Source organism: Nipponia nippon, unplaced genomic scaffold, assembly GCF_047370975.1.
Source record: "Nipponia nippon isolate SJK-2023a ecotype South Korea unplaced genomic scaffold, ASM4737097v1 scaffold_2, whole genome shotgun sequence".
In the NCBI taxonomy this organism is placed as follows: Eukaryota; Metazoa; Chordata; class Aves; order Pelecaniformes; family Threskiornithidae; genus Nipponia; species Nipponia nippon.
Genome location: NW_028262336.1, coordinates 105166265 through 105180934, shown reverse-complemented (window position 1 = coordinate 105180934; position 14670 = coordinate 105166265). Strand labels below are relative to the sequence as shown.

General features: G+C 37.4%; 1 protein-coding gene across 2 annotated transcripts in view; it reads right to left on the bottom strand.

Annotated features, from left to right (window-relative positions):
- Positions 1-1770: 1770 nt before the first annotated feature.
- The window catches only part of DCLK1 (doublecortin like kinase 1), a 254179-nt gene continuing 241279 nt past the window's right edge, over positions 1771-14670 (bottom strand). For both annotated transcript variants that reach the window (XM_087757349.1, XM_087757347.1), the window contains one exon: positions 1771-6717. In XM_087757349.1, the coding sequence (XP_087613475.1) occupies positions 6660-6717 (58 nt within the window). In that variant the 3' untranslated portion in view covers positions 1771-6659. The remainder of the gene's footprint in view (positions 6718-14670) is intronic.

Genomic DNA, 14670 nt, shown 5'->3' with positions numbered 1-14670 from the left:
ACAAAATGTGCAGCACTGCTGGTGGTGCAGCTAGACCATTCTGTAGGTGCTGGGTACCCAGGCAGGCGGATGCCAAGAAATGGCACAACTCTGTCCAGTGTCCCCTCCCCACCCACTTAGGTAGGCTGAACACTTTTGGAAATGGCCGAGCTCTGTGGTTCATGACTCAAGTCAATCACTAAGAAGGATTAGGAAGACATGTCCTTTAGAAGTGTGCCATTCCATGAACTTTTTAGTTTGTGGATGTTTTGTTCCTCTGGCCACAGCTGCAGAAAACTGAAGGTAATATGAAGCTTCAATATGGCGACTCAGTTCTTTCTTACTGAAGCTGTTTGGCGTGGGCCGTCCAAGTATATATGCAGACAAGTATAAATGCATAGACATCACTTTTTGAAAGCTGTCATTTCCCAGAAGAACCCATTAAGGTAGAAGCATGCTGAATTGTTATTAGAAAAAAAAAATTTACAGTAATTTTTTAAACACCTAATTTCCCCACTAGCCTGTATGTAACACTACTTCAAACAGCTACACACGGTCTCATTTAGTGAAGGAATATGAGGAAGAGGTCTGCATTATGTTTGCTAAAAGAACTAGGATTTCAATTCCATCTGCCGCTGGGTGTGTTTGATTTGTATATTAATTATGCCTGTTTGTAGCTGTAAATTTGCTCCAGATTAGTAGCTGATTGGCTCCGCACATGGATTCATTATATTGAGTGGCTCCCTTGCACTTTTATAGTTTTCAAATGATTCCATACTTATGCTTTTTAAACTGCTTTTAATACCTCTCTTATTCAGTGTGAGCTTTCAACCCTGTCTTATTCAGACTATTTTTTTCCCCCTTAAGAGAAAACATGTTCTTTTGATTCTTCTCTTCATGGATCCTTTTGGCTGGTGTAATGTCAGCTTTGTCCATGGTGCTACTCTAAAATACAAGACGAAACTGCTTCTTCTCACAGTCTTATAGGGAAGTTCTTACAGGGCGTATACATACCCATTACTGCGCAAACTTTAAATGCTTGTCACATTGAAATAAAACTCTCCCACATGTGGAACGTTTTTGCTCTTGATCAAGTTTTCTCTGAGTTTTCTCCGAGTTTTCTCCCTGGTTTTCAAAATTCCCAAAAGTTCTGAGCTGTCACCTTTGTAGTTAAGACCTGCGAGATATGCCTGAAAATGTAACACATCTGAAATGAACTGCATAAAATGGCCTTTGTTGAAGCCGCTCCCATTTGTGTGTGTGTGAATGTTTGTGTACACTTAGAAAATAAATGTCGAAGAGGTCAAGCTGATTTCCCTCATATTTTAGGAAAAGAATCACTCTGAGCTGAAAAATTGTATGCCAAGTTTCTGCCTGAAGCAAATTTTTACGATCAAATTAAAAACCTTTGAGACTAAGAGCTTATAATGGAAATATTAACACAGCTTAACCATGGCAGCACTAGCAGGCACTGCAATAATATTAGGAAAGCTCTCCCTGCCCACAATCTAAACTAAATAAAAAAGATGCCATTTTCTAACATATACCCCAGGCTAGCAAATAACAATGATTTAATGTACCTGCCCTGTGGTAATATAGTAGCACTGCAAACCTCTGAGCCAATTTTTCTTTTCTTTTTTTTTCTTTTTAAACATATATGCCCCATAGGGAAAGGATTGCAATTTAGCTCTTATTTGTGGATATATCGCTTTCATTTCGACAATTCTTGAAAGCCTTCCTGCTGCCACATGCTACTGTATGCGAGCACCCAACTGAATAAAGACCCACCAGGCTTTTTCAGGAGTTTATTCACAGGTTTGGCTTTGCTTATTGTAGTATGCACCACATTTAAGTTAGATGAGGGCTACTGTAAAGCAATAACATTGTCAATGACTGGAATCTCACTTTCCCCTCTAACAGTCTGAAGCAAATTAATGTATTGGTTGTTCATTAACAAGTAAACAGTTTCTGCTACAATGTCAAGGAAAAAGAATGTGTTCATTAATATGAACAATCTTCATCTACAAAGATGATTTACACAATGCATGTCATGAGATAGCTTTCCCCTAACTAGTACACTACCAAACTGAAAAGCTGATTTTTAGGACTTTCTTGAAATTACAATATTGTTCGTTTACCAATAAGAAAGACAGTCTCAGTCACCTATGCCACCATTGTAAGCTCTATAGTAAGTACTTAAAAAAAGAGAGATTTCTGGAATCACTTGTGGAATCAATAAAATTGATAACTACAGACTTACACTGCATCAATGATACATATTATTCCTGTGATAAGTTAAGCTAAAAATAAGATTAATTTGGTTATAGAAATTCCTTAAACAACAACACTTAAATTATTTCAAACTTGAAATTTTTCAAGAATTTTCTGAAAAAATCAGCAAACACTGGCTAAAAAAGCAAAGCAGTTTGGATACACCAATGTAATCAGCATGCCTAGTGCTTTTCTGTTAACCCTCTGAGTAGAACCATAGTATTCTGGATTTTTTGTACATTAATGCTATGAAAATTGTAACTTACAGAAATATTAATTTATATGTCATAACTTAATACATCATGTTCTAAATATATTTGGACTAGGCACCTCATCTAGCGAGCGATTCATCCATCCTAGAATTTTAATTATCCACTAGAGAAGCCAGTCTCTAGCAACTATAAGGGAAGTTTAGATGATTGCCCTGGATTAGATGTTTAACTCTTAGATGGATACATCTAGATGAGACAACACCCAGCTCAGTACCATTTAACTAATCTTGTGCTATCACCTATCAGTACTACATTTTCACATCAAAGTTTGCTTACTGCACGTAAGTTCACTAGTATATTGCACTTAGGTTGGAGTCCACGTTATCCCCGCTTACATTTACTTGAGAGGAATTAAGCTGGAAGTGACCCTGTTCTACTCTTCTGTAAATCCTAAGATCAGACCAACAGGCATCTCCAGAAACCAAATATTAGATGACCTGAATCACCCTTGCGAAGTGCTTCGCTCCATCTCCTTGGTGATAGACGGTGCTTACCCCAACTGCCATCCGTCTCAGCTAACTACATAGGCTTGGTGGGCGGAAGTTGGCTTTGTATATGTAAAATGCATTTAAAAAAAATTGTTGTCACATTTAGCACCGATACGATGCAATGATTCAAAAGGGAAATGAAGAAAGAAGTCAGGAGGACTGGTACGTATTACAGTAAAATGACCACGGTGTGCTATGTGCTCTCCCGGATTATCACATTAGAAATAGTCTGTTATCTTTGATTCTTTTTTTTTTCACTGGCGTTTCAAGTATTTTTAGGGCTACGTATTCTGTCTTCACTTACCCCCAGGAATTCAGAGGTTAGACAAGAAAAGGGGCAGTTGCTGCCAAACAAGCCTGAACCATTATTATTTCCATGAAACCACACATACATATACATATATATGGTTATATTTAAACATATATATGGATATATTTAAAACCGTCATGGAAACCACTTTAAAAACATTTAAATATTCAGATACCTTTCCTTGAAGCCTAAAAAGAGGCTATCAGCAATTTGAAACCCAATCTCTCACAGATCTAAAAATAACTTAAAATAAATATTTTTATAGTTATGTTCATAAAACACGAACCAAAGATCAGAAACATATAAGACGATGGGGATGAGTAGGAATTTCAGGATCTAGGATTATTTTTACATGCATTTTAAGTAGTACAAGATGGTGTAAGATGAAGGAGCCAAACATCTTATTTTAATGATAACCTTGTATTCCAAAGCAAAGCAAACGTGATAGGAAAATCCCAAGTGGGTTTCTGAATAATATTTCTCATGCATAAGGTGAAGCATAGTTTTATAATTTTTTTCTCCTGAATTCCCTCTCTAATTAAGAAGAATGAACATCAGCCTTTGCTTTAAGACTGCCAATTTTTCCCAATAGTCAAGGAGCATGTGGTATTAATGGACATTTTTATTACCAAATGTATGTCTTGCATTTACATGGCTGAGTTGTATCTCTTCTAAAGGGCAGGCTGTGATATGATGTGGGAAGGACAATGCTGGAAAAACATGTGCCAGACCCTGATCTACTGTAAATTGATGTAGGTAAGTGGCAAGGGGGGATTTACCTTGGCTGAGGGTTTGGTCGCATAGAAAAATAATCCCTGTCCTGTCCAAATGTTATCAAGCTACAGACTTTAACATCACAATGGTGGTGGCTGTGCCCTGTCTACCAAGAGTCTGCTCTCCACAGTGACTCTAGGTTGGATGGGCATAGGGTCAAGGATCTGCCACAGACGTAACCCTTTCTGAAACCCTAAAATCTGAGAACTCTGTATGGCAGTTCCTTTATCCTTTAATCTCTTTCCCCTGTGGATTTCTCCAACAAGACAACTATTTGCTTCACTTGAGCTATTCAGGTTCCAGAGTAACTGAGGCTGTGCACAGGCCTTCTGCCTATGGACATACATTCAGAGATCAGAGTCTCCTGACGGCTTAGGGAGAGATTCATTCTACTGAATGCATGATCTCAAGTTTTGTGTCTGATGTAAGCTTCCACCAGCAGTTCCTTCTACAGTCAATGGAGTGAGACCAATAGGTGAATGAAAGCATGAGTCCTGCCTAAAATGCATGCCCATGACAGGTGAGATGAATCAAACCTGGAAATGCTTCTCTCTCTGTATTACCAAGGAAATCTGGAGATCTAGTTTTGACTAAATGTCTCACTTCTAGATTATTAACACTGGGAAAAATTAACTGCATTCTGTATGAAATACTTGTACCACTTGTGTGAAGACTCACAAGATGAAATTCCTGTATTTGAAATCTTCAGAGCTTTTAATATATAAATTTTCATGACTGAGACAATGAAAGATGCATTTTAAAGGATGGAGAAACAAAACAATTTCAACGTTTCTTGAAGTATGGTTCAACAGATATGTCCAAGTAGAAATGCAAAAGAGCATTACACTAGCTCCAACAAGCTGCAGGTACACATCCGCTGCCACAACTGCTCATAGGGACGGTTCCATGAGCAAACACAACTCAGAATGGAAATGGCACTGTGGGCAACTTGCCCTGTTCCTCCAAAAATTATTTATACTTCCCAATAAGATCAGAAAAGTCTGCATATCGTTTTGGGCAGCATATTAATATTTCTAGCTGTATGATATGAAAGAAAAAGGGAGAAAGAAAGAGAGAAAAGGGGCAAGGAGACAGAGGAAACCACATTTATGTGACTTTTTAAAAACACTGTGAGAAAATTTTAATTTTAGAGGAGAAAACTTCCATTTTCTATGAGCAATAAGAGAAAGTATAAATTTCATAATGTTGTTTTTTTATTTTAGAATAGGATTTCGGAAGTTGCCTTTTTCATTCAAGTAAAATTCCAAGTGATTTTATAAAAATTTTTCCTTCAAATTATCACATCTGAAGCAAAATTCTACAAAGCATAATATTTCTGTGGAAGCCAACTTTAGGATAATGGTTAAATAAAATGCTATAATGCTGTGTTGAGGTTTTAACAAACCAGAAATATGTATACTCTGTGTAAATGCCCATTTTATTAAATATTACAAATAGAACCGGTGAATCATTTTTAGTTTCTCCATTCTATGACAAAACTTTTGCTAATTCAGTTTAGGCTTTACATATATATTAAATAACTTGTATTTTCTCTGATTTAGAAATACTCTAGCTATTTTAAGGGTAATTCTCATCAATGTTAATCTTTAAAAGTGACTCCCCCGGAATAATCAGGTCATGCTGAGAGGATGCCTGTACATTTCTGAATGTGAGGCAAAGGAACCAGAAACTTCTCAACTACATCATTACATACCATTACACGACAGAACTTGTCCTCAAGCCATTTCCCAAGACTCTGCATTGTTATTAGCAGCAAATGATACGGAAGCAACCTTTTGTGGCCATCATTATGTCATCTTCTGTAAACTAAGAGGCTGCCCTAAACTGAATTTCCCATTTAGCCTGCATAATATCCTCCAACAACAGTCACTCCCTGTGGAAGTATGATGCAGGTTTAGAACGAGCTGCTGTAGAAGATACTGTTTGTTTAATTTTATTTTTATTTTTAAAGCCTATATTTGTAACCCCTAAGCAATAGTGCGTTTGATATTATTTTGGCCAGAAACAGGCAAAGAACTTTAGGGTACTATAAAAGATATGTGCGTATAAAAGCAAAAAAGCCAGAATAAAGCCCTAATGTGGGTTGTCAAGATTTAAGCTGATCATTTACTCAGAGGGTTAACATGTGCTAAAATTACATACTGCAGTTCCTAGCTTCACTGATGAAAACATTCACTGCTTCTATCTTTAAATAAAAAAGCAAAATAGCCTTAACCCTTTGAGGATCATATTAGCAGCAAGTTGCAATCTAAACAGAGAACAAGTATTTCAATCAATTAGGAAATTATTCTTACAAAGATTCTGTGAGCACCCTTTTGTGTTCCACCATCCCAGCATTTACTGCTGGATAGATCAGCTGTAATCACTTCACACAGGTCTGGAGGATTTTCAGGGTCTCAAAGGGTTAAAGCCAAGACTTTTGAGTAAAAGTGTTTTATTAAAAGGGTGAGTTAGGTGAGCGAACAGTCTCGGATGAACTTGGTGAATAGTCTTCCGATTCGGAGTTGAGTTCAGGTGGAGCTTGCTGTGCCTTGTAACGTCCCCTCACATCCTGGTTGCGTCTTCGTCGGAAAACCTGCCTCTCCTTATCAAGAGCGGTGGTCTGGCAGGGGCATAAAATAAGAATAAATGAAATTAGGCTGTGTGTGAAAAGCAAAGCTAATGAAAACCATGAGTTTTTATGTGGCCTGCAAATACCAGGGTTAAAAAATGTTCAGACCAACTTAAACCTGTTCTGTCTCAGTCAGGTCTGAAAGGTTTAGCCCACAACATAGCTAAATGCTTTAAAAAGTGTGTTTCCCAAACCTTAAGAGGTAGTGTGACATCATAAGCAGATACAGTACCATATATATGGATGCCATATGTTCTACTTCTGGATGCTATTAATTTCATCCTTTAATAGATTCAAATTTCAAGCCAAATACCAACTGACCTTCCCCCCACCCTTCTCAAAGTATAAATCTGTTTCTACAGGCAAGGCAGAGATGTACGCTTGTCTTTGATTTGACCTAATGAAGGCTGATACACACTCACCCATGTTCAAGTTAGTGCAATTGGCTAACAAAGATGGATTGTGATGAAGTTGTCAGACAAGAGAGAAAAACAAACACCAAAGGGAGCCAGCCCAGCTCTTTGACACCTTCTCATGCTGCTCAATGGATGTTCTTAGGGAGAACACTGAAGAGCTCTGACGGACAGACCCGTTTAGCCTGGCCACCCTGTCTCCTCCTGTTAACCAAGGTCTATCGAATTAAATACTCTGCTAATTTTATCTAGGTCTATCTAGAGTATCTAGAAATGGGGAAGAAGAACCTTTACTTGATTTGCCTTATATTTTGATCAGTTTCTGCCATTATTGAGACTGCAGGTCTTAAGAAGACGGCTGTGACTTCTAGCCACATCCTTTCTTCTGCTTTGTCTGGCACATTTACAATGAGAAACTGCAACCCAGGTAAGGGCAGCCCAGCTCTGGCCAATGATTTCAAGCATGGGACTGGGTTTTGGTGTTTTCTTGATTACGGGGTATTAGACTGCAGTCCCTGAAATTGCTGTAAAATTACAAGTTCAACAGGATGGCCTTGGTTCAGCTAGAGAACTTTGACACATAGTTAACTGCCTTCTGAAGCAGGGCTGCCTTCTTAAAACATGGCTTATGATTTTTTTTTGGAAAAAGAAAAACAGGAAAAGGCAGGTGCCTAGTAAGATGACATACAAAATGCAAACAAATATCTGATCATGGCACTGGAGGCAAAGACAACTTTGAGTACTGAGTAAGTTTAACTGCTAAGGCTTGTAAAATTTGTCCCTGGTACGAAACTCTATTTAAAAGAATGCAGCCAAAAGGTTATTCTGCTTCAAAGAATTTATTGTTTTCTCTTGAGGTATACATGACTGATTTCTCTAGAAAATTTAACAGTTATAGTATGAGCCTCATAGGAGAAGAGAGGTGTATTTATAGTCAACATATTTTTGAGAACAAAATGAAAACTAAATCCATCATACCAGAGCAGAATAGCATTATAGCAATCCCTGCTCTAAAATAATGCAATCAGCATTCAATAATGATGTAATAAAGACAGAAAGATGGACAAGAGTACAGAGCTACTATAGCAAATGGATTTAGTTAGGCTAAATTGCTGCATTGTTATTTTTGCGTCTAGAACCTACATAGCACTACCTTAAAGGGGTAAAATAATTAACTTCAGTAAGTTCACCCTGTATTTTAAATAATTATTGCTACAAAATCCAACACTTCTTATCTGCTGGGAATTTCTTTGTTTACTGCTAATCTTTCAGTTAAGAGCTCTAATTAGTATTTTCAACGCCTTCTATGTTTCTTAGCCTTGAACCAATTCAGTTTTTGATTATTTTTTTAATGTGAAACAGAAGAATACCTAGATCTTTTACACACAGTGAATATACTGCATACAGTATGTAATTCTGTGTGAAAATTGAAAAGAATGGCATATATTACCATTCTATAAAATACAGATTTCCATTTAAAAGATTTTTTATGCTTACAGGAAATAAGCATTTATTTAAAGTTTAAACCACATCACATCATTCTGTGGTAATAGATACTCTCCTCTGAGAAAGTTAAACATTTATGGCTGAATAAATAAAAATACTTGTATTAAATTAAAAATTTATTTTAAAAATCTGCTACATGAGAATGGTAAAGGTATATGTAAAAACTGAAAGTATTTAAAATTAGATAAGTTACAGAGAAGTGAATACTCTTGACTAAAAGATTCTTTTTGAAATTTAGCCTAGGGTATTGCTTTTTTTAGAGGACACAATTATGAAATTGCCAAACTAGCTAGATAATTAAATATCAGGACATCATTTTAAAGATGTCTTTAAAAAATAAACGCCAAGATACTACTTTTCTACTATTTTTGAGGAAGCTTTGGGTGCTTTTGTTTAAATATATTTGTTTAAATATACATAGAAGCACTTCCTACCTCGTTAATCAAAAATATTAAGCAAAAAAACCTGATGATCCCACCTAATCCAGCACCCTGTGCTGTAGTTTGCAGGACCAAATATTTCTGGCTTCCTAACCCTTCAGAAACTTCCTGAGATATTTTGAGACTGTTTTTCTTTGCATTTTTATCCCAAGTCTCCCTTGAATTTGATCTAATTGGTCTTTATAAAGGCATTCTTGTAGACTCAGGGGCATTATTGTGGTTACTCTCCTGGGCTGAGAAACATTCAGAGCCTTTCTCACCCAAAGAGTTTATCGAATAAAAATGTATAAAGTCACAGAGAGCTTAAGAAGGGAGTACTTATCTACTGAAAGCAAAAATACACAGGTCATATTCTAACGTTTAGTGCTTCACATGTCAGAACCACAAAATGGGTCAGTTCTGGCCACAGACAGAGCACCCACAGGCCCTACAGAACTTGCGAGACCGGGCTTATTCTGCCCAATGTTACAATGACTTTTTGCACTTCCAGTGTCTATTACACTGCCAGGCAGTATGGCCACTCTGCATTCTGCATAAATGCCAGTTTTCATTTAATGAGGTCATGGTTATTTTTTCCCTCTAAAGAATTTCAAAATACAATAAATTACTGCATTGGAACACAGGGGAGATGGTAAGATACATTTGAGTAATGACTGCATGTGTTTTGTAAGTGCAGTTTCCACCCTCTTGTGCATGTGGGCATATTCCAAAAATCAGCTTTTTCATTATTACTACTGTTTTTGTAACAAAGGCCTCTTATACACATTGCCTTGGTTTAATAGATTTATTATTTCTTCTGCTGTTCAGGTGGGTGGTTCGCCGGTGCATGAACCAGCCCATTATGGATTTCCAGGGCATTTCTACTTTAAGCTACTCTTTCAATAAATAATAAGTGGATCTGAAGTGCACTTATGCTTCACAGGGCTGCAAATCCCAGGTTTTCATTATCACATTTTGACATTATTTTTCCTGGCTCGAGGTGAGAGAGTGAGAACTTTGAGCACTATATGATAGTAATGGCAACTAAAATGTAAGGATAGCATTCTTATTTAAGATATGCGGCTGTCCTCTTACAATCCATATGAGGAAATACAGAGCTTCTTATCCAGCAGCAGATAAGTGGATTGCCTCTAATAGTTTGGTGCTGATGGGTCTGAAGCACTTCATTAAGCACTAATGTATTTTGCATCAACATTTAGTAATCCTGACACCCGGTACCAAATGGTTAACAAGCCATTTTGGAAATGCATTTAATTTGAAGTAATGGAGCATTATTTTAAAATCATTGTTTCTGTCACCTATATACTAAGGTGCAGTTAGCATTTTTCCAGGATTTTGCCACAGGGAGTGTCTTCTTCCTGATGTCTATGTCTTGATGTTGCAGGACTCCTGAGCCTGCAAATTCTTTTTTCTTGGAAAACATTGAATTCTGTGTTTATGAACAGACATTCGAAAACTACAACTGCTTTTATATGTATGTTGGATTTGCAGTGGGAAGCCCCTTATTTTAGCTGTGGGGTGATATTTTCTGTCAGGTCAGTAATTACTGGATTGAAGTAACTGCATTTTATGAATGCGAGCAGTGACTGTTTTTCTTTTGACTTGTCTTAATTTACTGCTGGGCACCAAATATAGATATATATTCATTTCATTAATAAAAGAACATTATTGTGCATTTTGCCTCTTAGTCCATCCATTATTCATACCAGCCAGGAGACTGAACTGGGGATGCAGCTGTTCATGCATTAATCTAAGAAACCCTTCCCTTCACTCGCTTTCATTCTGCAGGAGCATATTTGCAATTTGTTTGCAATTTTCGTGATGCTTTGTTTAGTGTGTGGAATTACATGGACATATGTATTGAAACACTGGTTTTTTTCTTCCAGTGCATTCTTTTATATACATGTATGTGTATGCAGATATTTAAATGTTCACACCTAGGTAATTTTATCCTATTTCCTTAAGCTTCTGGCTAGTGACCTCAATGTGGTGAGATATGTAACGGCAGGTTTCCCTACTGTAAAAAAGACCATTAAACAATGCTCATGGCACGAGCGAGGCAGCCCTTCAGTCTGACCTTTTTTAGTTTTTTTCCATGGGTTTCTCAGGTTATATATATATATATAACACATATATATATATGTGTGATTGATCCATGATTCAAGACACTTTTTGGAGAGTACTTCAAACTTAGAAATGCACCTCAGTCCAGGAGTGAAAGACACATGTTATTTTTAGCCCCTCAGGCACAGGCTATAACTAAGTCAAGTTACACGGTGATTTGGAGACGTGCAAATGACCACATCGAGGGGACAAATTAATCGAGTGGATTTGAACCTAGACCTCCAAATACAAAAGGCCAGTGCTTTAGCGCACCATGTAACTTCTGGCATGGAATTTAGCTCAAATGAAAGTAAAAAAGAAAGAAAACCAAATCAATTTGATGTATGCTTCATACTGTACTGGTGAGTGAATACAAAGACAAGTATTCTACACGTATAACTGCTGAATTCATATTGCTATATTTAAGTTTGTGTTTACTCTTTGACATCCCCCATTTTTAGAGACACGGTTCCTCAGCTGGTTTCAATTACACGTGGAAGAGACTTAGTGCCAAGTTGTTTGCATGGGTGAATTTTATTTATAGTTTGTAAATCAGTTGTGGTTTTCTTAGTCAAAGAGCAGGAGAAGAGATTTTAAATGAGTTTAGATGGTTGCCTGTATTTACCAATATTCAGTTTACAGAGGGTTTTATGGTATTAAAAATGGCACTTCACCGATAGCAAGCCTGATTCCCAACTTCCTTGTCCCGTTGTCAAGAGGTCTGGCTGTAACTTTAGACTTGAAAGTGTATTGTAGCCACCTGTGACAGGTGTAACTAACTTGACAGATGCATGGTAATGGGAATTAGGAACCAAACACAGAGGATGGAACTATGGGTTTTCAAATGAGCTATTCAGATAATTTTTAACTGGGACAGTGAGAGCTGTATTCTAAAAATCCAGTATTTTATTAATTCAGTATTGACTGGACTGATGATTTCGCTAAGCATCCAAAGTAACTCATCTCTTTGCTATTGTCATTATTATCATTAGCTTTTATATAGTGTCTGTGGATATATAAAAAATAACATACGCTAACATTTTATACTAATCTTGTATACAATACTACATATACTAATATTTTCTACTAATATTTTACATTAGATACACCCACTCTGGTGCTCCCTTGATGTTCTGAATCAGCCCAGAAAAGGCAGAAAATTCAGGCCATTCTGTCAGTAGCAGATTAAAATAATGTTAAGATTCAGACATAAACCAGAACCAGTAAGGAAATTCAGGGTTGAAGAAAACATTGGTAAGTTGTGCAAAGTATTGCCTTCAAAATGTGCTGCCACTAGGAGGAAAAGGTAAAGCAGCTGAAGAAGGCTATGGACCAGACACTGCAACACTTGGGGCTAAAGAGGAGGCTTGAAATACTTTCACTCTTAATATTCTGGCTTAGTTACAAGAAAGCCAAAAAACTTGAGTCACACAAACTGTTAAAAGCCTCAGTTAAGTACATCTTAAAGAAAAGCTCCTTATAAGAAAGTAAATCTATCAGTTATGATATTTCTGAAGGACAATGCAGGGGCCATTTGGGTTTTTTGTGGTCACTGTTGCTAAGTTCCAGCAGAAGGGAAATTACAAAAGATGAATGCATTGGCTTTAACCCTTTTACAAAGAGATCTGTCAGAGAATGGGCTGACTTTGGAGAAAAAAAAGAAATCCCAAACATAGTACCTCTGCTCAGAGATGGGTGATCACTCCTGTCTTTGACTTGAGTAGACACTGGCAATTTGGGGTGAATGACGATGTGGTTGCACCATGGGCATTACCCAGCTACACCAAGGTTGGCTTTCCTGGCTATCAAGAACAATAAGTTTCACCAGCCTTGGGGCAGTACAGACTGACAGGGGTTTAACTGGGACCTCCAGATCTCATTCCCTACTGACTGACTTTGGCCTTTTCTGCACTTCTGATTGCAGGGCTGATGTCCTGACAACATTAGGTGGGCTGCTTTTAAAACATGTATTGGTCTGGGGACCAAATGATTTTACTGATTTGGCCCGTGTTTTTTCTGTTCCTCATATTCAAGGAACACTGTAAGATTTTCCAGGCATTATATCTCATACCTGCTACAACAAGTATTACTGTAAATAAGGTTTGCTGTATTTTAGTATCTCAAAAAAGTCATGTCACTTTTGCACGTATTATCTTACTGAAAGGGAATACAACAGGATGCAGAATAGGTGCTCAGAAAATTAGGACTTTGAGGCCCTTTGAATAGGAAAGTCTTTTAGGCAGAGAAAGGAAAAGGTTTTCTGGTTGATTGAAGGAGGAAATAGTGCCATTTAAAAAGATGTTTTAGAAGACTGCTAGAAACTAGGGATGAAAACGATCAAAGGAGTGGAGAAGAAATGAATAGTTTAACAGTAACAAAGGGAGCATTACATTTTCCTTGGGACCTGCTTTCATTTTTTGATGTACCTGTAAATTCAGGTTAATTTTCACGGGCCTGTGATAAATTAACTGTTTTATAGATGGGAATTGATGAACCTTTTCATATGCTTTGCATTTGCGCTTACAGTTACTACTAAACAGTAAACACTTGCTAAATCGAAGTGGGTTTAGACTAAAATGTTGGTCACTACAGCAGTTGCTTGTTTCTTGGAGATGAAAGAGGAGCAAACACAGGGCAGTGCTTGTTCCGAGGTACTCCCTGTTAGAGCATTTCCTAATTAAGCATCTATACCTAGAAGCCCTGCTCTCCCAATTTGCCTTTCCACACTAGGTGCCCTGTTTAGAAAGCACTAATTACAGACATTGTTGTTACTGCCCCCAGCTGGAAAACAGAGCAGTTTATGTATGAATAAGAGAGATTATCGCCCATCTGCTCCAGCCCATTATTCAGGGATGTGTCATTTTGTATGCTGATGGCAGCCATTACTAGTGCTTTAGTCAAATGGCCTTTTTTTTTTTTTTTTTATAGCGTTTATTTATTTACCAAGTTGCAGAATTAGAGTCTTCCCCCCCTACCTCCTCAAAATGCATATGGTTTGTTTCAAAATCTGGGCTATGCAGTTAAACTGAGTCAAGGCCAATCTGAGAGGAGACGCTCGCTTATATCACAGGCTCCTGTTTCTGGTGGCATGCTCCCCCTGAAGTTGGGGTTTTAAAAGATCCAAACATTGTGTATGGCAAATGGAAAGACAGATTTCTTTTTTTTTTTTGGTGTAAAATAAAAATAGTAAAGCATAGAAGGAGTGTAAACTAGTCATGGATAGCAATTAAACTCCAGGAGGATAAATAAAGCTCATGTGAGTTTTCCCCTGTTTTACGGAGGAGGCATTAAATTTCCAACTATTTGACAAAGTCCTGCTTGACACAAAATGCCATCTTTCCTTCATAAGCGGAAAGAAAAATTCCTCTAATACTATCAAACCCACACTTAGCTAAAGCTGGGCACTCAGGCCCCATTCCCCACCTCTTCAAAACCAAAAAGCAGAGATGATGTGCTGCCGTCTCTCGGCCGTGTTAGAGGGC